Source organism: Argentina anserina, chromosome 7 (assembly GCF_933775445.1).
Source record: "Argentina anserina chromosome 7, drPotAnse1.1, whole genome shotgun sequence".
NCBI lineage: Eukaryota > Viridiplantae > Streptophyta > Magnoliopsida > Rosales > Rosaceae > Argentina > Argentina anserina.
In genome coordinates, this window is record NC_065878.1 from 4,090,822 (window position 1) to 4,113,651 (window position 22,830).

At 36.2% G+C, this 22,830-nt stretch overlaps 2 protein-coding genes across 4 annotated transcripts; one reads left to right on the forward strand and one right to left on the reverse strand.

The window, feature by feature from the left end:
* The first annotated feature begins 15,220 nt into the window (after positions 1-15,220).
* Positions 15,221-16,298, forward strand: LOC126803183 (transcription factor ORG2-like). The gene is made up of 3 exons (XM_050530950.1): positions 15,221-15,523; positions 15,695-16,063; positions 16,181-16,298. Exons 1-3 carry the CDS (start codon positions 15,221-15,223, stop codon positions 16,241-16,243), a joined length of 735 nt encoding a protein of 244 aa, XP_050386907.1. The 3' UTR covers positions 16,244-16,298.
* Positions 16,299-16,903: 605 nt separating this feature from the next.
* Positions 16,904-22,285, reverse strand: LOC126802046 (probable choline kinase 2). 3 transcript variants are annotated; one of them, XR_007672893.1, is made up of 9 exons: positions 22,130-22,285; positions 21,180-21,609; positions 20,601-20,722; positions 20,269-20,464; positions 19,290-19,407; positions 19,151-19,198; positions 18,716-18,816; positions 17,592-17,785; positions 16,904-17,065 (listed from the first exon to the last, which is right to left on the reverse strand). XR_007672893.1 is itself a non-coding variant. In XM_050529574.1 (8 exons), the coding sequence occupies exons 2-8, from the start codon at positions 21,528-21,530 to the stop codon at positions 17,666-17,668; spliced, it is 1,056 nt and encodes a 351-aa protein (XP_050385531.1). In that variant the 5' UTR covers positions 21,531-21,609; positions 22,130-22,285; the 3' UTR covers positions 17,525-17,665. The 3 variants fall into 3 exon arrangements, 2 of the variants coding, with proteins under 2 accessions (XP_050385531.1, XP_050385532.1); XM_050529574.1 differs by lacking the exon at positions 16,904-17,065 and having other exon boundaries at positions 17,525-17,785; XM_050529575.1 differs by lacking the exons at positions 16,904-17,065; positions 21,180-21,609; positions 22,130-22,285 and adding an exon at positions 20,946-21,150 and having other exon boundaries at positions 17,525-17,785.
* Positions 22,286-22,830: the final 545 nt, after the last annotated feature.

Genomic DNA, 22,830 nt, shown 5'->3' on the forward strand with positions numbered 1-22,830 from the left:
CTCTTGTTTATAGTAATTAAAACGATTAAAAAATTAAATTATAAGATTATAGTATTAGACAATATTTAAATGAACTAAAAACTCATTATCCATGTTTCATATATAAATTATGACATAAGTCCAAATAAAAAAATGAGTGGACCCAAATCTAATTAATTAATTAATGCTAAAATAAACTACTACTATTTTTTCAAAAATAACCAAGCTGTCACTCTCACATTTAATAAGTTTCTTTTTCCTCATTTTTTTAGTTTTTTCCAACAATTTTAAATTTTCCGGTCAAATCATCGGCAATTTGGAGGTGAGTTAATATATAAAGTTGTTATATATTAACTCAAAACAAGATTTTACTATGAAAATCAGATTCTCGGGTATAATGACATTTACTCACTTAAAATGTCATAATTTCTACGTCTCAATAAGAATTAGTGAACCGTAAATTATTCTGAAAAATATACACATGTGGTTTCCGGTCAAACAAGGCTTTTATTTACAAAAGTTCCCAGTGAGTTTCCAAAATAAAGGTGTAGGCCTATATGGTAACACCATATCTTTCTAGTATACCACTATTACCATGAGCTTCTTATCTTGCCATCATCATCCACATATGATATCTCATGTATTGATAATTGCAAAGTTGTACATCTATAATATGTGTATCAGGTTTAGTGATTGAGTTGTAATTGTACCTCTTGTATGCATCATTATAAATACAACACAATATATGGTTGTTTCCTTGCATATTTTCATCTATATATGTTTATCTCATTTATAGATATTACATTTTAAATTGAAATAAGACTTAGCCTATCGCTAACTACAATACAAACTTTTTGTAAAATCAGAGTTATCACATTAGTAATTTGCAGAAAACAGATGAACCCGCAGCAAGCGTGGGCAATATGCCTAGTTAAAGTGATTAAACACTATTAGCTGTTTAAGCCTGTAAGTTGAGCCGGCTCAACAAATTTCTCCCCAACCTACCCCCGCCCCCGCTCGCTATTTTAATCCCCTCATTGAACAGATTCATGGGTACATCACTCATTTCGACAACCTTTATTCCATTGCCGATCAAAACACAGGGCTCTTCTTCTTCGTCCTTCATGGCTTTTTGTACGAACCTTCGATTTTTTTCGAGCTCTGAACTCGGTCACTAATAATTAATTATTGTCAAAAACCCAAATCGGAATATTCGATTCCCCGCCGTGTAATTCAATCCCACAAATCGCCGGAATCGCCGTCGCTCCTCCACCGCCCATTGTGACATCATTGTCGGATTTCCGAGCTTTAATTAATTTTTAATTGATTCAACTTGAATTTTCAATTTCGTTTTGTATTTTTTTGGGGTATGATTTAGGGTTGTGATGCTTTAGTTTTCTAGGTTTTTTCTTATTGCAGATTCAACTTTTAGGGTTTCTGATTTTTACTGCGTGATTTGGTTGATAAATTAGCTGAAATTATGTTAAAATTACGTAATTAAGAGTAAACGCTGCTTAGAGCTCAGCAGAATCTAATTGATTGAGAATCTGGTTTGATAATCAAACATATGGAGAATTGTGAGTTCAATTAGAATTGAGGGAATTGGTAATTGAGCCTGATTAAGTAAGATTTTAGAGCACATTGAACTTGACGAGACTTTAATTAGCTAAAACAGCTGGACCCAGGAGAAAATAGAGTAGAAGGAATGCATTTTATTGCTAAAGTAAAGAAATTGAACTCTACATGTTAAGTGTAATGGGGAAAGTAATCGTGGTGACAGCGGTTTTACTGTCGTAAAGTTCGGGATAGTGTTGATCATTTAATTATGGCATAAATGTCAATTTGCACCCCAAATTTGGCTGAAATTGTCAATTTGCACCCCGAACTTGCATTTGAGTCAATTTACCTCCTAAACTTGATAAAAATTGCCAATTTACACTCCGAACTTGTATTTGAGTCAATTTACCTCATAAACTTAGTAAAAATTGCCGATTTGCACCCTATCCGTTAAATTTAACTGTTTCTATCCAATTTTGTGTCACATGTCATGCATTTAAGGGGTAGTATTGTCATTATATATTTATTCATATTGAATAATGAAATAAATTAATAAAATTACTTAAGAAGAACACTTGCTACAATGTTTGTTTTTTCGAAACATGTTATTGATTTATATATTTATTATTTTATGTGATATGGTATGTTAAAATATATTAGAAAAAATATAAATAAATAAATACATTGAAAATTAAAAATAAATGTGTGTTCCGAGAGAATTACTATTCTACCATTGTGTGTGTCTTAGCCTTATTAGGTTTTCTGTTAGAGATAGATTCGCATCTCTGTAATAGATTATGACTCCGAATCCTACCGGATTTTGGTTATGTAATGCCTAAATATTGGCCTCATTATCAATTAATAAACGGTTACGTTCTGTTCTATTACATCGTTATTATTCTCGTTTTGTTCATCCTCCAACAATGTGTACATATAAAATTATATTTATACACAACACACTATATTTGAATGGGTGGGTATATTGAATATATAATTCAAAGTAGGGTTAAGTAGGTAAAAAAAAGATGTAAATAAATAATTTGATTAACAAAATAATCCTCATTTTAAATAATATTTTTATTTGTTTTTAAGAAAAATATATAATGACAATACTACCCCTTAAATGCATGACATGTGACGCAAAATTGGATAGAAACAGTTAAATTTAACGGATGGGGTGCAAATCGGCAATTTTTACCAAGTTCAGGAGGTAAATTGACTCAAATACAAGTTCGGGGTGTAAATCGGCAATTTTTACCAAGTTTAGGAGGTAAATTGACTCAAATGCAAGTTCGGAGTGTAAATTGACAATTTGAGCCAAGTTTAGGGTGCAAATCGGCATTTATGCCTTTAATTATACGTAGACGTAGATCTTGCTTTAAGTTAGAGAATTGAATTGTGAGTTGCTGTAGAATTATATGTTTGTAGGTTTGGGTAATAGCACGTGTTGATTGTCTTCTATCCGTGAGATATGCCCTGGGGAGTTGGCCAATACCAGAAGCTCAACACTTGAATGGTGGCAGTAATGGTTATATTGTCAGCTAATATGATTGGCTAATCTACTCTGTCCGATTTTCTTGTGTTGTCAATTCTGGGTAGTAGCAATCGTCTTTCTTATATATGCAATTGCTGGTCTTTTTCATCCCTGAACTTAATTGAATTTCATCTAAGAGATGAAAACTTGAGAGTAATAGAGATGCAACTACATTGTCTTTAATTTCTGTTTATGCCCATGATTTCATATATTAGGGGCATCATTGCTTTAATTTTTGTGCTCAGTGATGATGGATAAATGATCCATAAAATTGTGCTGCTGCATTGTTTATGTACTGGGCTAGGATGTTCATGATTACTTTCTGGATGGGTGAAACGCCCATCCCCTGAGGTATATGACAAGATATAACTCTATTCAAAAGGTTACTTTCTTTCCTTCTAGTCCTACCTTAATGTCCTGAATATGCTGGGTCATTAAGTAATATCCCCTACTGTAAATTTAAAACATTTGAGTTTCATTGCCATTTGAAATAGTGAACACATCTATAATACTGCATGTTTTAGGCTTCTCGGTTAATCTTGCTTATATACTTTTTGCATTTCACTATCCCTCTGGTGTCAATTGAGGATCTCAAACAGCAATGTAGAGAGATTTATTGATTTTTTAAAATTATTTTTCAGAAAGGAACATGGGTTGGGATGTGTCTTCTTCTAATGATGTTTATCCATTTCAAGTGCGCTGCCAAGTCATTGTTCTAAGAGCAGGGCTTTATGTACAGTAGTTCTCCATCTTTGTCATGCATCTCTGTATAGACTGGCCTTGTGACACGGATAATGTGTGGAAATTGATGCAATGGCAACTTCAAGCAAGTTTGATCTCTCTTCTGGTAGCCCGGATAGACCATTATATACCAGTGGGCACCGTGGGTCCTACATGACTGCTTCATTGGAAAGACCTGGCAGCTTTCGTGAAAGCATGGATAGTCCAAATTTATCTTCACTTCCAAACATGTCAAGAAGTACATCTGCAATAGCTCAAGGAGATGTGACAAACTTTTTTCAATGCGTGCACTTTGACCCAAAAACAATGGCTGCACAGCACAAGTCTAACCGACAAGGGGACTGAAAAGACTTGTGATTCATTTCACCTGATGATTCTCCATCTAGTTCCGTCAAAGGCAAGTTGTGTTATCAAAACAGTAATATATAACATATATAATTTAATAAATTGAATTATAAATAATTATAAATCAGAAACAAAAAACACGAAAAGAAATTCAACCAAAATACCGAACGATTGGTTATGAAAGAATTAGTCGAGACGTGTGTGATACCACACTGTCCTTATGACGTTTACGCCTCCTCTACCGGTGCAAGGATGCTTGGCGCTTGTCTCCCAGGATATAACGACTAAACGATTCTAGGAAGTTGCACTACTAACTAAAACCTTCAACGGACTCGAAATGTACATCTTTCTATCACCAGAGAAAATCTAAGAATTTTGAGAGTGGGAGAAGATTGTGTTTTCGAATGGGATGATTTTACAATGAAAGGATTGTGGATTTTATACAGGGAGGATTTGCAATCAGCAATAAATAAGATAGCTATTATAGAAATCAAAAGATCATAACATATATGAGTTACATATGTTACAAGTACTGATTTCAATTCTGTTATAATTCTCCATAACACACAATAACTCATTTGTTACAAAAGAAGAATTTGAACAGTCAAGAGAATTTGAAAAGTCAAAACCGAATTTTCGGAAATGTAAAAAGAATATGCGTTCCGACCCTCAATTCGGTGAGGCATTCGTGTCCGCAGGTCGCACGGGCATACACGAGTTTCCCTTGTGACCTGAGATTTGCACTCCCCCTGCGTGTGCGTGCGAGGGTATAAGGGAGCTTACAGACTTTACAATCCATACACAATGGATTCTATATAAAGTCTTTTCAACACTTCTTTTTTCCAATGTGGGACAAATACGTTTCCCTCATTCTAAGTAGTCATATTTGAGTGACAATTTCTTATTCACCCACAAACCACAAATTACACAAAAAAACATATGATTTTGTAGCCCTCATTATGAAGAACTTAAATCCATGTTCATTTTTGATTAATTATAAATTTAACTTCGTTAAATTAATCAATTGAAATTTAATTTTAAATGATTTTTCTAACCATTTTCCAACAAGTTGTTACCACCCCCACTACCGGAGGATATAAAACGAGTCAAGGCTGGTCTGCGTGAAAAGCTGTGTTAAAGCCAGGTAGTTCTCTGTAAAATTAGATCTTAGCTTAATTAAAGTTGTTACTTGTATGCTGTTATAAGTCTATAACTTTGAATCTTTTACAGGGAACGTGTAAAGATTTTCAATGAAGTATTGTCTGTATTCAACAAGGTTTTTCCTAGTGTTCCATCAAAGAAGGGTTCAAGAACAGAAGGTTTTTCTGGAGATTGATATGACTTTGGTGTTACCGGGTGATCGTTCAATGATGGGACCAAGCATCGGTAAGATTGATATGCAGAGTCATGCTGCGGCAGGTGGTTTTGAACTTGAGCAGCAAAAGTCTGAAGAAAGGACAAAAAATTATGTCCCTAACAAACGCACTCTTACTTCTTTGGTGGATGTGAGGGTCAGTATCTGGGGAAGAGGATCTCTCCTTAGCTGGTGGTTGTCCAGTTACCCTTAACTTTTAATCCAAACCGTTCAGGATATATCCAAGAACTAATAAAGGCCCACGCTAACAAACTCGATAATAATGTAGAATATTTTTATTATTTTGCAGCCAACAATGATTAACCCCGTCAATATATCTATCATTTTATTTTTTCACGTGACTTCCTAGTTCTTACCTTCATCGCTACAACTCTGCATCTACAACACACAATACGTGCATTTTCCATTAATTCCACGGAAATTGACAAGTATTAATCAAGTAAAAGAATAAGACCAAGAATTCAACCAAATCATGAAATTAAAATCATTTCACAACGAGAGCTTATTCCATATATGGGGTGTGTATATACATGGATTTGGTTGGTTTGCACGTGCTACCCTCTTTCATTCTCACCTCCACCCTTTCTCTCTCTTTTTACATTCCTTCCTCCTCCCATCTCCCAATCTCAGTTCCAATTTTATCGACAAAATTAAAAAATAAAGCGGCGAAGATTTGGGCTTTATTTCTCAAATTCGTATCTCTTTTCTTCTCCTTCAAAACCCTAATCCAATTATCTGATCCATCTTCCTCAACCTTGCCATAAATCCCCATAAAAGATTGAGGAAGAGGATCGTTGCTATACGAATTTGACCTCACCCTCCTTCGTCACCATTCACCGTCGTAATTGCTCTATGAATTCGACCTGTTGCTTTGCCTACGAATTCGATATCATGATTGAGACATTTGAAGCTATCTGCTGCCTTTAGGCACTCCCATGACACTCACCCATGCTGCCAGAATTAAAAAGAAAGGAAGAACAATTTTAACCCGACCCACTAAGAACAAAACCAAAAAAGCTTGCTACTGTGGTGGGTTTTTTTTTCCGATGATTACTAGGGTGGTTTTTCGATGATGATGATTACTGGGGGTGGTTAGTTTGGGGGAATGGTTCTGCTCATCTTCACTCGCCTCACTAAGAAGGCTCAAGCGCGTTAACCCTCATCGATATAAATTGTTGTCCACCTGTCAAATCCAACGGTGCACATGACTCGTTTATATTCACGGGTCGTGTACTGTGTACGGTTGTTGATTTGAGTATATTGGAAAAGCTAAGAACTTAGATTTTAAGAGCGTCTTCAACAGCTTTAGCATTTTAGAGAAAACGTGGGGTTTTGCAAAATATTGGGTTTTTTCTCACTCCAACAGCTTATGCATCCTCTTGTCCAAAATAGAGAAAGAGATGAGAGAGAATGAGACATTCTTCAAATTTGTAGCAACCTGAAAATTTTTGCATAAGCAGCATTTAATACACTTTATCCAATAACTCAAGCTTTAATAACAACTAATTATAACAATAAATAATTAGAACCATTTATTTCAAACTAGTAAATTAAATATAAAAACTAATTTATGGTTATATAATATTTTATTCACTTGTAATAAATGCATAAAATATGCAAAATAGAAAAATTGTTAGAATTTGAGCATAATTTTGTTTTTGGAGATTTTAGCATTTGTTTCTCCATTTTAGAAATTTTTTGTTAAAAGTGTTGGAAATGCTCTAATAGAACTTCAAAACCTCAAGTCTTGGACAGTCGTAAAAAACACACCAACCTAAACAAGAAGCAGTCAATTAATGCTATGTTTACTGGTAAACAAAGATGTCATTTGGTGAAAACTCATGGAGATCGAAGTTGAATCAAAGATCATTCGTTTTCCTCAATTCCAAAAAAAAAAATGATCGACTATCGAAAAAGATATGAGGTTGGGCTTGAGGGAAATATTGAATCTTTGGAAAGAATGGTGATATGAGAAGGGGAAGGGAACGTGCAGAACTCAAAAGAGAGAATGGATGCTCAGAGAGTCAGAGAAGGTAGAGTACCTCAATGCAGAGAATTCATTATATTTTGTATGGAGAGGGAATTTTCCAAATCAAAACATATAGCATGCAGATTCTCTCCCATGAATTTTCATTCCCAATCTTGGATTTTCAGAAAAATTAAAGGAAAACTAAAAGAATTTGAGTTATTTGACGACGTTAGGCGTGGTTAGTCGTACAGTCTCATATATATTGAATTTATTATCGAGTTTGCTGACGTGGGCCTTTATTAGCTCTTGGATATGTCATGGATGGTTGGAATTAAAATCCAAGGATAACTGAGGACAACCACAAGCTAAGGAGAGGATCCTAATCCCAGTATCTGGATATTTTATTTTCTATATTTGCTTTCTTCTTTTATATCATGAACCTTTTTGACTTATGTAAGTTAATATCTAGTCTCTATAAAACAGAATCCAAAAGCTTCACTAATCTAAATATACTCATTTATGACTTTTATTGAAAAACAACCTACTAGGGGTGTTATGATTAAAATTAAATAAATAAATTGACAAATATTATTTTTTCCTCATATTGTAACCATATACTTTTCACGCAGATAGCTACTCATTTTCTCACACACATAGAGTTGTGTGGGCGGATTCTAGTAATAAATAATATACCAAAGTTGAAGAATATTTTCTTAATTTGTAGTCGTTCGGGGAAAACTTGAAGGGTGCGCCATTACAATCATATGAAATGTTGTATGTTGAACTTCTAACTCATGAAATAAACAGGGTTTTAAAAAAGCACTCCTGAGGCTTGAAAGGCGTGAGGCGCATGAGAAAATGCCTCTGTTTTTTTGTGTAGCTTCAGAGGCATGAAAGGCGTAGATGAAGGCGTGAAAGGCGCAAAAAACGCAACTAAAGGCATGCAAGGCTAATGCCAAAAAAAAATTTTGACGCCCAGAAAATAAGAAAGAATAAAATCAAACAATTTAGAGGCATTGAAGATTAGAAGGGTGAGAGAAGAACCTATGTAAGAGCCGTGAACTTTAGATATCTAGCTGAGAAAGATGAAAAACAAAGGAAAAACGAAGAAGAAGAAAGGCTACGTACGTATTAATCTTTTTAGTAGAGTTTGTATCCATGTCAAACTATTAGTAGTAATCTTATTTATATTCCATGTTACTTTTCCTAGTTATACTGTACTATTGACTTAGTAATTTAGTTTTTTTACTTCAGTTAATTTCTCATCAGTTTTAGTGTTGTTTTGTTATTCGAATTTTCTATTGTTTAAATCTTAAGGATATGATAATAAATCAATAAATTTACACTAGGTTAGTAGGTTATGATACATATGGGAAAAATACTCTTTCGCTCCTTTCCTCGAGAAAAATTACGAACGCACTCTGCTCCTCTTGATGGTGGTGACTCGACAAATCTACTACCTTACGGCAGGAAATCTTGCTCTGGAATTGATGGTGTGGCTCTCTTCTCTGTCTCCTTTCCATCGATAGTAGCGGTGGATTTCGACGAGGCATTTGCCCGTTTTGGTTGATATTTGGTTGCCTATTGAGTAGTCTGTTCCCGATTCATTGGGTGTTGAAGCCGATGGGACGCTCTAATCCATTAGTTGTTGTGGTGCTGGCGTCAGAGGAGTTGCAGGGTTTCATGGTGACGACGCCAGTCATTTGGGATGCCACTGATGCCTATTCTTGAGGCTCTGTTTTTGGTTTGAAATGGGTGATTAACGACGTTAGTGGTCCTCCTGATCTGGTAGATTCCTGGCGGCATCAGGTGGTTGATTTTGCGAGGATCCAAAATGGTGGAGGTTAGCTGGCGCGGGGGATCACTATCGGAGGAGGAGTTGGTGAAGTCAGCACTAGCTGATTGCTTCCCCAGATCTATGCCCTTTGGTTTTATTTGGCTTGGGCCCTCGTGTTGCTTGGGTCTAAGTGTTGTTGGGCCCTCACTTTGCATTGGGCTTGGTCAGGCTAGGTTTTTCTGCTCCACTGTCAGGCTAAATTAGTAAGGGAGAAGTTTTCTTCTCCTTTTGCTAACCTGGATTAGTTAAGTTTGGTCAGTGGTCACAGTGTTTAGGAGGTTTGGTTGTATCATTTATTCAATCTTTTTAAATGTTGTTAGGTAGTGAAATCATAGCGCTATAAATGATATTCTAGTTCAATCATAAACCTATACACTAAAACCATATACCCTAAACCCTAAACTTTAAACCCGAGATTCTAGTTCAAAATTATCAATACCCATGAAGCTTATTTCACAAATAATAAAAATATATAAAATTATAATTTTGGTGTAATAAATCCATGTGTCAAAATATAATAGGTGAGGAGGACCACTTGACATTGCCTTGTGGTTATTCGGGAGCAATGAAAAAAATTTCATAGAGAACACATTAATTGTTTATACCGTAAGGCTTACGCCTTGCTGAGGCTCTCTGGAAAAAGCCTTGGTTACGCCTTGGCTTTTTAAAATATTGGAAGTAAATGAGAGGAGCTTTGCATGAGTTTTTCTTTGGCGGCAGCTTGGCACCATTGCCCACTAGTTTAGGATTTTTCCTTCTTGAGGGGTAGTAGAGATGAATTTGATGGTGGCGTGGAGATCCATCAACATCATGTTCGTTCATGTGGAGATGGTGATGCTGGGTTGTGGCTTTGTTATCGAAGTTCTCAAGCGAGTGGCGTGGTTGCTCCTAAGTTCGGACACTAGTGCCCTCATGTCTCCATTCTAATTGAACCTCGATGTGGCTGCATCAGTTGAATTCAAGGCGTTGGGTTAGATTAGTTGGGGTATCCACCAATTGGGTCGCAACATATCTAGGATATAGGTTCTCAATTGTAGATGTGGTTTGGTGCTCTCCGGTGATGGTGGTTGGAAGAGTTGGTAGTAGGCGGTGGAGTGGTGTTCAGTTGTGTCTGCTTGTCTTGGCTAGCTTTTCTCTAAGATAGACAGTATGTGGTGGAGGTTCACGACAGTGGTCAACGGCTTTGGGTGCTGATATGTTCATAATGTGCTATGCTTTTATGGCTCTAAATTTTAGTTCTTCTTGTTTTTAGTTCTTTTACTTAGTTTAATATCATGAGGAAAAAGTAGGAAAACAAGAGGAAATACATTGAAGAGGAATTCCTGATGTTGAAACAGTAGTAGTCTTTGTGGAACTGCTAACTTTGAGGATTAAACTATATGTACTGATCTAGACGGAATTAGAGAACACGTCTTATACCAAAAGAAAGGCCTATATGTCTACTTTGTAAAGGATTTTACAGTCCGTGATTCCGACATTCCTAGGGGGAGATATGGAAGTTTGAGTACGGGCAGCTCAGGCTACGCATGAGTCTGCTATGTGTTACATGAGCTCGAGCTTTGAAGGCCTAAATGACTTGGCAAAATTCCAAAAAATTAATACATCATTGTAGACCGTCTAAGAGCCTAATACATATTTCCTTGAAGATTGGTCCGTGCTGCAATACCTTATTGGAGTCAAATTTCTCAAAGCCTTATGCAAGAAGGAAAGGTTGCATATATATATATATATAGAAGATTATGACAAGGCACGTGGAGGAGTCAATCATTCTAGACCAGATTTATACAAAGGGCTGCTACCATCACAACGTTTCCTCCATCTTCATGCATTTAGTTTGTTTATGATTTTAAGTATACTTGCTATGTTTTCTAAAAACATGAGTTGCTAAACTTATTTTCTAGGGCTAGGATAAGGCCCTAGCATGATGATTTTATGAATTTGATGTTTAATTGATGGATTTCTGATTTTTTTTTAGATGAATGCTTGATCCTTGTTTGAATTGTATGCTTTATGTTTAAGTTTTTTGATTGATCACTTTAGGACTTTGTGTATAGTAATTCGAAGATAAATTTGAAGTAGAGATGAAATATAATTTATGAAGCTTCTTGTGATTAAATGTGGTGAATTACATTGTTACTTGAGAGAGAATGATGGTTTGCTTGATTTCCTTGTTTTTTAGAACGTAATGAGTCATGCATGTTAAATTTATTCCTAAGAGGGATAGACTGCATAGTTAGGATATACGACCTTTACCCGAGAGGGAGAGCATCATACACTTAAGAAAAACTATGGTCTAGAATACCTGAGAATGACTTAGCTACGGAAATTCTCATCTAGAGAAAAGAAAGAATCCATTAGTTGCATCAAAGCGTAGATATGATTACTTGTGGTTGATTCTAATACCCCAAGCTCATCATTATCGTATACTTACTTCTGATCTTTAAACTTCTTGTGTTCTCGATTGTTCACATTTATTAACTTTGTTTTATACTTATTTTCTTGTTATATTAATGTCTTTTTCAGACAGAAAAAAAATGTCTTTCAAAACCAATCATAAGAACAATTTTATTGTGAATCACTTTATTTGTTTCAGTCCCTGTGTGTTTCTTATTTTTTGTGTTTTTAGTCATGATTAATTTAGAATTTCATACTTTGAATTAAGCTAATATCCTCGTGGGAACGACAACCCTCTCTTCCATACACTATCTTACATCTTCTCATTTATTTGTGCCTTCTTTGACTTTCTTTGATGCATGAATTTATAATGATTCTAATATAGATTCGTGCCTCTATATATAGGAGAAACACGGCCCAACTTTCCCTCATAGCCATTGGATCAAAAGCAAATCAATGGCTGAGATAACTCTGCCGAGCCAATTGGACCTCCGAGTAATGATTCGGTCATATCTCCCTATAGGAATGTTTCAATTTCAAATCCTACAGAAAATATACTCCTAGGGCTTTCCATCAATATAAGGAACGTCTTCTAATTTGATCTGAGCTGTCTAGAGGAGCCCGTCAAAATTGGACTACGAATCCTGACAGCTTTATGATTCTTGCATGGATTGGACTTCTATGTGCATATCTTATTCTCCTTGATAATTCTAATTTATATGCACGAAAATATCTTCATATACACCTTGACAATCTATCTCCAACTTGATTTTGAAATCCAATTCCCAATAGGAAACCATCAATGCCGCACGGTCTCTCCTTATCCTACTAGGAAACTGATTTTCAGTCTCTCATCTTTCCTTGCGCAACTAGGATTGCTTTCCTTCTCCAACATGGTCTTGTATTTCCTAATAAGAATAAGTACGTTAGAAACAAAGAAATAGGAAATGATGAATCATACTCGAACAAGGAATCATATCTCAACAATGATTCTTAACACTTAGCACGATATCATCATCAATTCACTCATAATTGATATAAGATCTACCTAAACACTTATTCATTCAAAAGAAACTAACATTCTAAATAAGAGGTAACATAGAGTAAGAATATGACATAAACACAGTAAAAATGTCACACTTTGTGCTCCTATCACTTTGCTTATAGTAGGAGTGGGCATAAAAACCCATAATCCCAAACCTGTTCCGAATTTTACAGGGATGGGATGAGACTGAAATATAATAAACGTTAGGTCCATCCCTGTCCCATCCCGTTCGATTACGGTGGATTGAAACGTGAAAGTAATACCCATTGAGGCCTATCCCGTTTCGTTTCAAAATAAAAACTTGTAATTGCTATACTTTTTGTGTCGAAATGGAACTTACTTATGGTTTTGAGAACTTCAAAGTATTAAATATTTCTATAATATCGATAATTAGTTATACTGTAATAACCAATCAATTAAAACCACGGGAAGAAGTCAGTAATTGGAGTCTCCGCTTTTTGCAGAGCATCTCGGCGCCCTTTGAAACCTAGGTTTTGAGTCGATGGCGGTGTTATCTCTTTCGAGTTGCGACGATCGTAGTGGCAACACATTAGTGGAAGAGGTTGGTCGTGGAGATCAATGGCAGAGTGGGCTGTGGTGGTGGTGTGTCTAGGTGATGCAGATTCGAAGTTGTAATCTTCGAACGTTGGGTATCGGTTTCGAGGGCGGTCTTCGGAGGTGTGCCAGTCTTTCTTATTGGCCTGGATGTGGTTGTTTTCAGTAGAACAGAGTTGTCTTGCGGGGTTTTCTAGATCGGATCCAAAAGAGTGTGGCAAGCTTTGCTTACCTTGGGTCTGATCACCTTGTTAGATGACAAAGTTACTGTGATGGGAGCAAGCCCGGTCACCGAAGATGGTCAAGATGTCCTTGGTTTGAGTTCGTGTATGGGCTTTTGGGCTTGGGCCTGAGTCCAGACTTGGGTTTTTGTTTGAGCTTGGGTTTTCTAGCCTGAGTAGTTTAGTCCATTTTTTCTTTTCAAATAAATCAAGATAAGATTTTGATGTAGTTTCGGGCTCTACCTTGGCAACATCGTTTGGTTCTTGGTTTTAGTTTCTATTGGATTGTAATTTCCTAAGGTTGTATTGCTTTAGAAGCGAGGTTTTATTTAGATTTTCCTTTTATGATTCATTATTGATGCATCTAGGGATCTCTTGGTGGGTCATGTTGGTAATATAACCTTTGTTTATATATATTAATTGATGTGATGTCTCCGATGATTTAAAAAAATAAAATAGTTATACTTTAATACATCTTATGCATTTATCTTGTTAAAAATTCATTATTAGATTTGAATTCTTAATGAGAATTTAATATCATAGATTTTTATTCAACTTCCAGAATGGCAGGAATGGACCCTTCCTGATCTTGAGCAAGATTAATCTTGGTGGGATTAAATTTTAAAAACACAAGTAATCTCATTTCATGCCTAGTCCTAATTATAAGTGCGGAAACTAAGAACCCCAACAACGGAAGACGCACGATATTGGTGCTTACGTGCACCCCAACATCTAAAGAGAATATCCATTTTGATTAAGAAAGTAATTATTAAGTACAAAGACAAATGTAAGAAGGGGTCGGTCATCTATATATAGACATAATATTTTCTATAAACATAATTGTTTATTAGTTGATCAGCTACAAATCTTATCATGCATTTATACGAGAGATGAAGTCTCAATAAAAAAACAGATGTTAGGCTCGTGGAATCTGTAGCCAAGACTCTCTTAAACTCGTGTATTTAAAGCACAACACACGCTATGTGCACTCTCCCGGCCCCTTTGGCTCCCAAACTGTTTAAACTAACCACATGGAAAGAATTGCTTAATCATACGTACTCAACAATTTTCCTCCAACACTCATAGGTTCATAGCTAGCCTGCCTTGGTTGATACATTAGCAGCAGATATGATTTCAATGCAGCACAATCATCAACTCTCGTGGACTCGATTATACTAGTTGTATTCGATTATTTTGGACAAGGTTCCTTCAACATATGCATGAGTTTGCCAGATGTATGATGTATACGTTTTGCTAGCAGTGCAGTTTTCGATCAACTGCATTGAGGGTCTAAATGGAGAGGTTGTTCAGATGTTGTTGTTGTTGTTGTATTTTTTTTTCTATAAAACCAAGTTAATCATTTTTGCCAACTCTGCGAGTCCGTTTATAAGATCTACACTCTAAGTTAATAGTTAAAGCCACATAGTTTTTATGGAAACAACAGACACGGGCACACACACGCCGAGGAAGTTGAGAAATTATATTCATAACCATTTTATTTTAATGAAAATTCTGATGTAAGAAGCAGACCATGAATAACTTAATAGGCCATGAGAATGACGGCTGTGTGTGTGTATATATATATGAATGCCATGATCTACAATTTCTAAGCAAACAAGCCTACAATTCGATTCGATTCAGCAAGTTAATCAATCTCGAGCTCTCATCATGTTGGCTTTATCTCCTTCTCTATGTTCAACGGGTTGGCCCTTGGAGGATTATCCCATGAGCCACGTCTATAACAACTATTTCTCTGCAGAATCATCGCTTCTTCATTTTCCTACGACTCTACAACCCCAATTTGATCAGGTTGATGATCACTCCACGCCAGCCACCGCAATCAGTGGCGAGTCCGACATTTCTTCAACGGTAAATAAGAAGCTTAACCACAATGTCAGTGAACGTGACCGCCGGAAGAAGATCAACAACTTGTACGCATCACTCCGTTCACTTGTTCCTGCTGATCAAGCGGTATGCATAGCTAGCTAGATAATTACTTTCCTAGCTAAACCCTGAATTACATATATAAAAAAGACCCAAAGGTAGGGTTTTAGAGCATGAAATACAAACATGCAGTTTGTTCGTGTCATTGTCTAGTATTGAATCCTACTTACAATTTCCAAATATCTGGTTTCATTACAGAAAAGATTAAGCATTCCGGCCACAGTTTCACGGGTGCTGAAATACATTCCAGAGCTCCAGCAGCTATTGGAAAAATTAGGTCAAAAACGAGAGCAGCTTTTGTCGAAAATATCTAAGCAAGATAACATTATATCACAGAAGGAACAGGAAGTAAAAAACACAGCTCGGAGAAGTCCAAGCTCATTATCTGTTGTTTCAACAACTCGTCTTTGTGACAGTGAAGTTTCCATTCAAATATCTACGGTTAAGCCCTCTCACAATTTCCTATCTCGAATTTTACAAAGTCTGGAGGAGGATGGGCTGGAATTACTGAATGCTTCTTCCTTTCAGTCATCTGGAGGGAGGGTCTTTTATAATTTACATCTCCGGGTAATTTTTCTCTTATTCAAGTTGTACACATTCTCTTGATCGTTTACATTTTTCATTTTTGTGTGTGATATATATAGTAATTGATCGTTTACATTTTTCATTTTTTTTCTTCTACAGGTAGACATGCTCTTTAAGATGGATTGCGACATTTTAAGAGAGAAGCTCATGTCCTGTGCATGAGAAAAAGTAATTCTAGAGGTTTTTCTAATGATTAATGTGTTACCACTTACGTACTTCCGACCACCAGTTCTATCTACATTGAATGGATATCGCTTATCTTCAACAATACCAACAAATAGCCATGGCGTGTATATATGAGAGAAATTATGACCAATACATAAAATAGCTTGGAAGAAGATGCACATTGAACTTTACCAGTAAGACGACCAGAGTGTATTGTTTATTTTTTTTCAGCACATATAAATTGTGTATTACTCTAAATGATTTCTTCCTGTGAAGGGAATAATAAAAATTACACAACCAGCAGGAGTGCAGCCTCTCACTAATTTTAAAGCCTGTGGAATATAAACTCAGTGAATGCAGGGAAACTAGCCAACCTACAAAACCCAAACCACGGGCTGAAGATTAAAGAACAAGATGCCCTTGCTTGTTTTAACTTTTAATACTCTATATACAGTCGCACAGAGAGAGAGAGAGAGAGAGAGAGAGAGAGAACAGCAGCAGCAAAGCATGCATATGAATCACATGATAATACAGTGTTAGTCATTAGATTATGTCAGCCTTAGTTAAGTGGGATTAGATTTAAATAAATATACTCTTGATCTTTTTTTTAATCATAGTTACATATGTAATGATTCATGACATATTTTTTCATTAAAAGAAATAGACAAACACTCGTGGAGTGTCTATCCGGTCATCGCCGACGAGGAATGACATCGGGAGCGTGGTCTGCTCGGTGGCAAAGAGCGCGAACAACCGGCCGGTGACCGGTGTGGTTTTTGAGCCGTTTGAGGAGGTGAAGGCGCAGCTTAAACCTAAACCCTAAATCAGAAAATGAAAATTATCTTGCAGTAAAGACAAAATACTACAAGGACACTGAAGATGAAGAACTTTTAAGATAAGTCACATGAAACATCCAATTTTCTTGATCAATTTAATATCAGGTCTTGACAATAAATTGCATTTGCCGATTTGCCATGCAAACTACTTTCTCTTGATCATATCCAACATAAACACCGATGTCTTAATTTTTCTAATCTTAGACATCACCCACTAACACATCGAATTTTGTTTACTATCATCGGTTAGGAAACGATGTCTGTAAGCATATATAGTAGTGCTAGCCCACTCTACCTGCTAACTTGAACGAAGTGTACCAACCTTTTAAGATCATGATGTCAAGCTACTGCAATTAAGTACAAATTTACTGGAAAATATGTACCCCACCATTCATCACTTCCACGATATAGTGAAAGATCAAGATAAAAGGTGATACTAAGGTAATGAGAAAAAGAAAACACTAAGGATATTTCCTACAAAACAAGTATCACACAACAAAAATACTTACTACTCTGCAATCTAGTCAAATCCAAAGGAGTCTGTATATAACCAACTAGATAATTCACTACAAGTGAATAGAACTTAAGAGGACTCTGGTGAGGATCCAACAGAACCCAATACTGAAGCTTTGGTTCTCCAGTATTGCTGAAACCTCTGCTTCGCATATTCCAAGTAGTCAAAATCAATTTCATTCACATGTTCCTGACAGATTGGGAAACAAATAGTAAAGAGCACATGAGGGAAAGCCAAGAAAAATCTATATGGGATGCAGTAGACTTGACCGCAATTAGAAACAAAGAATTTGAAATTTGAATTGGATGCCTCATTCTACACTCTAAAATGAGCTATCAATTTGGTGAAGTCAGCATATTGATTTTGTATACTAAAATGGAAGTCAGCATATTTGTATAGAAAAGTTAACTAGCATAGTTATAAAATTTAAAATCAGAGAAAGACAGCAATTTTTAGCTAGGGGTGGGCACGGGACGGGATGGGACGGGACGAGGCTCATCCCACGTCCCGTCCCACTCTTTTGAATCGGGATGGGACGAGGGTTTTTAAGAATGCATCCCACTCGGGATTAATCCCGGTTGGGACGGGACGGGATCGGGATCGGGACGGGACAAATCCCACCTTCCTATGAAGTTAAATAAAAACCCATATTTTTATTTTTTTCATAATAAAATAACATTCAATAATGAAATTTTAATAAAAAAATGCATATTATGTTCAAAATATTATAATTTACCATTATCATTTGAGTTGATATAATTTTAGAGTTATTAAGAACATAAATTAGTTTCATTTTGATACAAATATATAAGAATTTTTAAGTTTTCATTAAAGGTAGGACGGGACGGGACGAAGCAGGATAGAAATTATTCGTCCCACGTTCCATCCCACTATTATGAAGCGGGACGGGATCGGGACGGGACGAACATTTTTAGACCTCCGTCCCATCCCGTCCCTATGAATTTCGGGACGGGATCGGGATTTCCATTTTTTATGCCCACCCCTATTTTTAGCAATCAAAAGTCACATGAACTCAGAAACCACTAGACCAGAGAGCACCTACTTCCATAGTTGTAATCTTAATATTTTAGACAGATTTTATTTAGAAAGGATAAGTACCGATATTATTCCCCATAATCCCCAGAACAGATGATCTGGAAGGGTATACTTCTCAACATCTTGAACTAGCTGCTCCAATTCATTGTCGCTGGGTTGATTCCCTGCAAAAAAATACAAATACAAATTTTGATCAAGGTAACAAATTCTTCTAGTTCCCTGTATGATTCTATTGTTACATATTACCACAATCCACACAGTAATACTACAGTTTTGATTCTTTAAAGCTGTTGATAATTGAAAAGACAAATGACGAAAACAAAACCACCAAATATTTAAAAAATAGATGTATACTAAAGAAAATATTGTATGAGGAAACAAAATGGTGTTTCTCTACTGTAATTGTTTTTTTTTTCGCCAACATACGTACTTAGCTTGTATATACTATATATAGGACGATTTCACTATATATACATAACGAATCCAAAAGGACATTACCTGAAGAACTCAGATACAAATGAACAAACCTCTTGCGCTCCTCTAAGCCTATTAGTGGCAGACCAATTATATCTCATGTCAAAAGATTGAAATAAAAGAAAAGAAGACAGAGAAGAATCTACCAAAGCATATGACATACCAGGATATTTATTATAGTTCAAAATATGTGGGGCGTCAGTGTGATAATCAGCGGCCATCTCACAGAAATGGTTTGCTATGTCAAATGCAATAGGATTATAACTTGCATACTCATAATCCTGGTAAGAAGTACACAAATAATTGTTATGAAGTTGAATCAAATTGTATGGCTCACGGTTTCCTCATCTGCATATTGAGGAAAACAAAACAGAACCTAAAGGTTAATGTGCAGACAAAATTACACAACTGAAGTTATTCACTGAATTGGAATAATTAGTTTGCATATTTTCAAACTTCATAGAAGGGACCGTTACGGATTTGAAGTCTAATACATCAAAGAATACCAATAAATCACAAATCAACTCAAATAGTATAGTGCCACAATACAAATAACAAAAAAGGGTTGTACCTGTTAATAACAATAAAACAAATAAAAAATAAAAAATATGAAGAAAAAATCCCAGCCAGCTGACACAACAACAGGTTGCTAGCCTGCTGCAGAATGAAGATTCGTACTCCTAGGAAATAGAAGAATGTGATTTCCATATATAGGCTCTGTAAGCCTCTTCTGGACGGGCAAATGGAGAGTCTAGAGTGCTAAATTCACTATATATTAATATTATTTGTTTTTCAAAAAGTGATCAAGCAGCCAAACAGGTGTAATAGGTGGTAGGGTAAACTTCATATCTTATCATCCTCTGTGCCATGCAAGCTATATAAATTTATAACTTTTTTGACTATGTATCACTAATACTAAGTGGGAATTGCAATCCTAAAGTCAGGATAAGCTACCCTTCATACCATTATTTATTATTCTACATTACCCCGCCACCGACAAAAATAATATCTCATCAATTACATATACATCCTGAATAGAATCTGAGCTACATACATCATTATCCAAATCAAACAAACACAGATTGTCCGACCACAAATCAAAAGCATCAAAACAGAGACACAAATCAGAAGGAAAAACTCACAATTATTGTTATCGCTTTACTTTCTTCCTCAATCATTATGTTACCGTACTGTAGATCATTGTGGCAGAAACCAATCTGCTGATTAGGCACTGAGAGCTCCTTTTCCAATACAGAGATTTCCTCTTGAATGGAATCTAACTGAAATTCATTAGCTTCTTCTGGACTACACAATCTCTTGGCTGTATTGAGCCAATTTCTGTAACATTTACGAAGTGTTGGTTGCACATATGGTAAATTAAAAAAGCATCTAATGTAGGCGAAAATTTGTGGTCTTATGTAGACATGTGTTGCTCAATATCTTTTAATGAATATAGGAGAGAACAGGAACACACCTCAATCTGCCCCAGAGGATGACATCCTTTGGACCGGGCATCTCAAGATCATGGAACTCCTTCAATTTAGCAGCTATAAGAGCAGATATATCTGGATCACGAAGATCAGATGCTGAAAGTGTCTGAAATTCACAAGTGCAAAGAGAGATGTGATACATATTTCAAGAGGGGAACAAAAGTACTTCACATTCAAGGATGTATAAAATCTTCAATTTTGAATGTATATGCAATTTATCTATTTACTGAATTAAATTTGTGATTCAAATTCTCATAAACAAACTGCACCAACATACATCACTGTACCACAGGAATGGCATAAAAGTTCTTCAGTAGAAACATACGTACTAAGATTCGTAGATAAGTGTTCATGGCCAAAAATTTCATTGCTGAGCTCAGGAAAATAGGTGGTCTAAAAATTGCAAGAGTATGATTTCTTTTAGGTTTTGAACCAATTCCACTAGGCTGCTCTACAAACAGACATACACTAGTATTATGGCAAATAAGAGCATTTTCTGCAATTACATAAAGCATTGCCAGTACTTATCAGAATAACAGAAAGATAACTAAACAATGAAGTACCCTTGCATGGATGAACTCTTCAATACGGCCATTAGGAAAACGCCCCAGCAGACGAGGCCCCTGTCCGTTCTTTGACATGTACTCAAATGTCCGGATCTCATTGTCCCTGTCAAAGAACACCTCAACACCCTCACCGTAAATCCTAACCAAAACTTTACGTGAAACTTCCCCGGTGCTTGTTGGCCACTTTATTTGGAACACCTCATTGGTCATTGCACCCTTGAGAGGGATCACCTGCAACGCAGTTGAATCTGCCACATTTTCCCACTTGGTAGCCAATGATTGTAAAATCTCCTTGGCTTCTTTTGGAATATGATCATACCTACCCATGGAATTCTCCGCGGAACACATGCCAAAATGATCAACCTGATCTTCCACACCAATATGATGAGAGCTGCCCAAGCAACTCAATGTCTCAATGTGGAAATCTCTGCCGGATAAAATAAAATAAAGAACAAAAGACACATAGTGTGATTACCAAAACTCTATAGTCGATCTTAACTTCAAATTAAGAAAATGAAATCAAACCCCCAAAGATGTACAAATACTAGTGATCACTAGGTCATTTTGACCTCAAATTTAGGAGCACACCCAAAATGCAACCAAAGTGTCATAAAGCAAACAATTTCTTAGACTCTCCGTGAATCATTCAGCTGATTAGCCATGCAAAGCAAAATAAAGCACTAAAGTTCTACAGAAATGAATTCCATATGCACTAATCTGCAATTGCACCAACGACGAAGATTATGTTTTCCGCCCATTCACGGTTGTCCGAGCAAAGAGCAACGACAGAGAAGCGTAAACATTATTCACAAAACAGAGAAGAAAAAGAAAACGGTTCATTTCTGCATGCAGATTATTCTGAACAATCTCAACCCCATAATTCATCTGAAAAAGTAGAAGCAGAACAGAGATCAAAATTGAAGGAGTGCCCTGAATCTTAGCGTTACCTAAGAAGAAGAAGCGGATGGGCCGGGTAGGACACCGTACGAGAAGAAGGCTAGGAACACCGGCGGCTATCGGAGAGCCACGTGATCGTTCGGTTTGAGTTGAGTTTTGAGGAGGAAGACGACCGGAATCCGAGAGAGAGAGAGAGAGAGAGAGAGAGAGAGAGAGAGGGTGATTTTGTTTATCTATGGGAATTGAATAGTTACGGGGTTGGCAGAGGAACGTGGGCCGTCGGATGACGGTGACGAGATTTGTATTTCATTATCGGATATGGTCAACTATGATCGGATATTCCCCATTTTGTTTTCATTTTTTTTTTACAGAAAATTAGTTAGAACACCGATGTGGTTTAAGAATTTATACTCCATTGCTCATTAGTTATTACTTATTAGGTGTAGTTATGTACACAGTACAGTACAGTTTAACTTCAATAACTATGCCTTTCGGCCTGATGTTAGGCCCGAAATCACCCTCACTAGATGAACCTTGGGGTGGAACTCTTTCGGTTTTCAGAATATTGGATCTTTAAGAGATTTTTTAATGAGGACTGTCTTGTTAAGAATTTTAGACATATTTTTCGATCATATTTTTTCATCTCAACGTTTACATATTAGGTACATATGAATATATTGTGTATACAAATTTTCAGCCAATTTAATAATCGTTAAAGTATCAAATTATGTAAAATTAATAAACGAACCAA

What these genes read in the sequence shown, in the direction of transcription:
- LOC126802046 (XM_050529574.1), bottom strand. Translation starts at nt 21,530, where the DNA reads ATGTGTTCCGCGGAGAATTCCATGGGTAGGTATGATCATATTCCAAAA. An exon ending in GTAAAGCGATAACAATAATT is followed by an intron (nt 19,408 to 20,268) that starts GTGAGTTTTTCC and finishes ACTTCTTACCAG; the next exon opens with GATTATGAGTATGCAAGTTA. An exon ending in GATTATGGGGAATAATATCG is followed by an intron (nt 17,786 to 18,715) that starts GTACTTATCCTT and finishes CCAATCTGTCAG; the next exon opens with GAACATGTGAATGAAATTGA.
- LOC126803183 (XM_050530950.1), top strand. Translation starts at nt 15,221, where the DNA reads ATGTTGGCTTTATCTCCTTCTCTATGTTCAACGGGTTGGCCCTTGGAG. An exon ending in TTGTTCCTGCTGATCAAGCG is followed by an intron (nt 15,524 to 15,694) that starts GTATGCATAGCT and finishes GTTTCATTACAG; the next exon opens with AAAAGATTAAGCATTCCGGC. An exon ending in TTTATAATTTACATCTCCGG is followed by an intron (nt 16,064 to 16,180) that starts GTAATTTTTCTC and finishes TTTCTTCTACAG; the next exon opens with GTAGACATGCTCTTTAAGAT.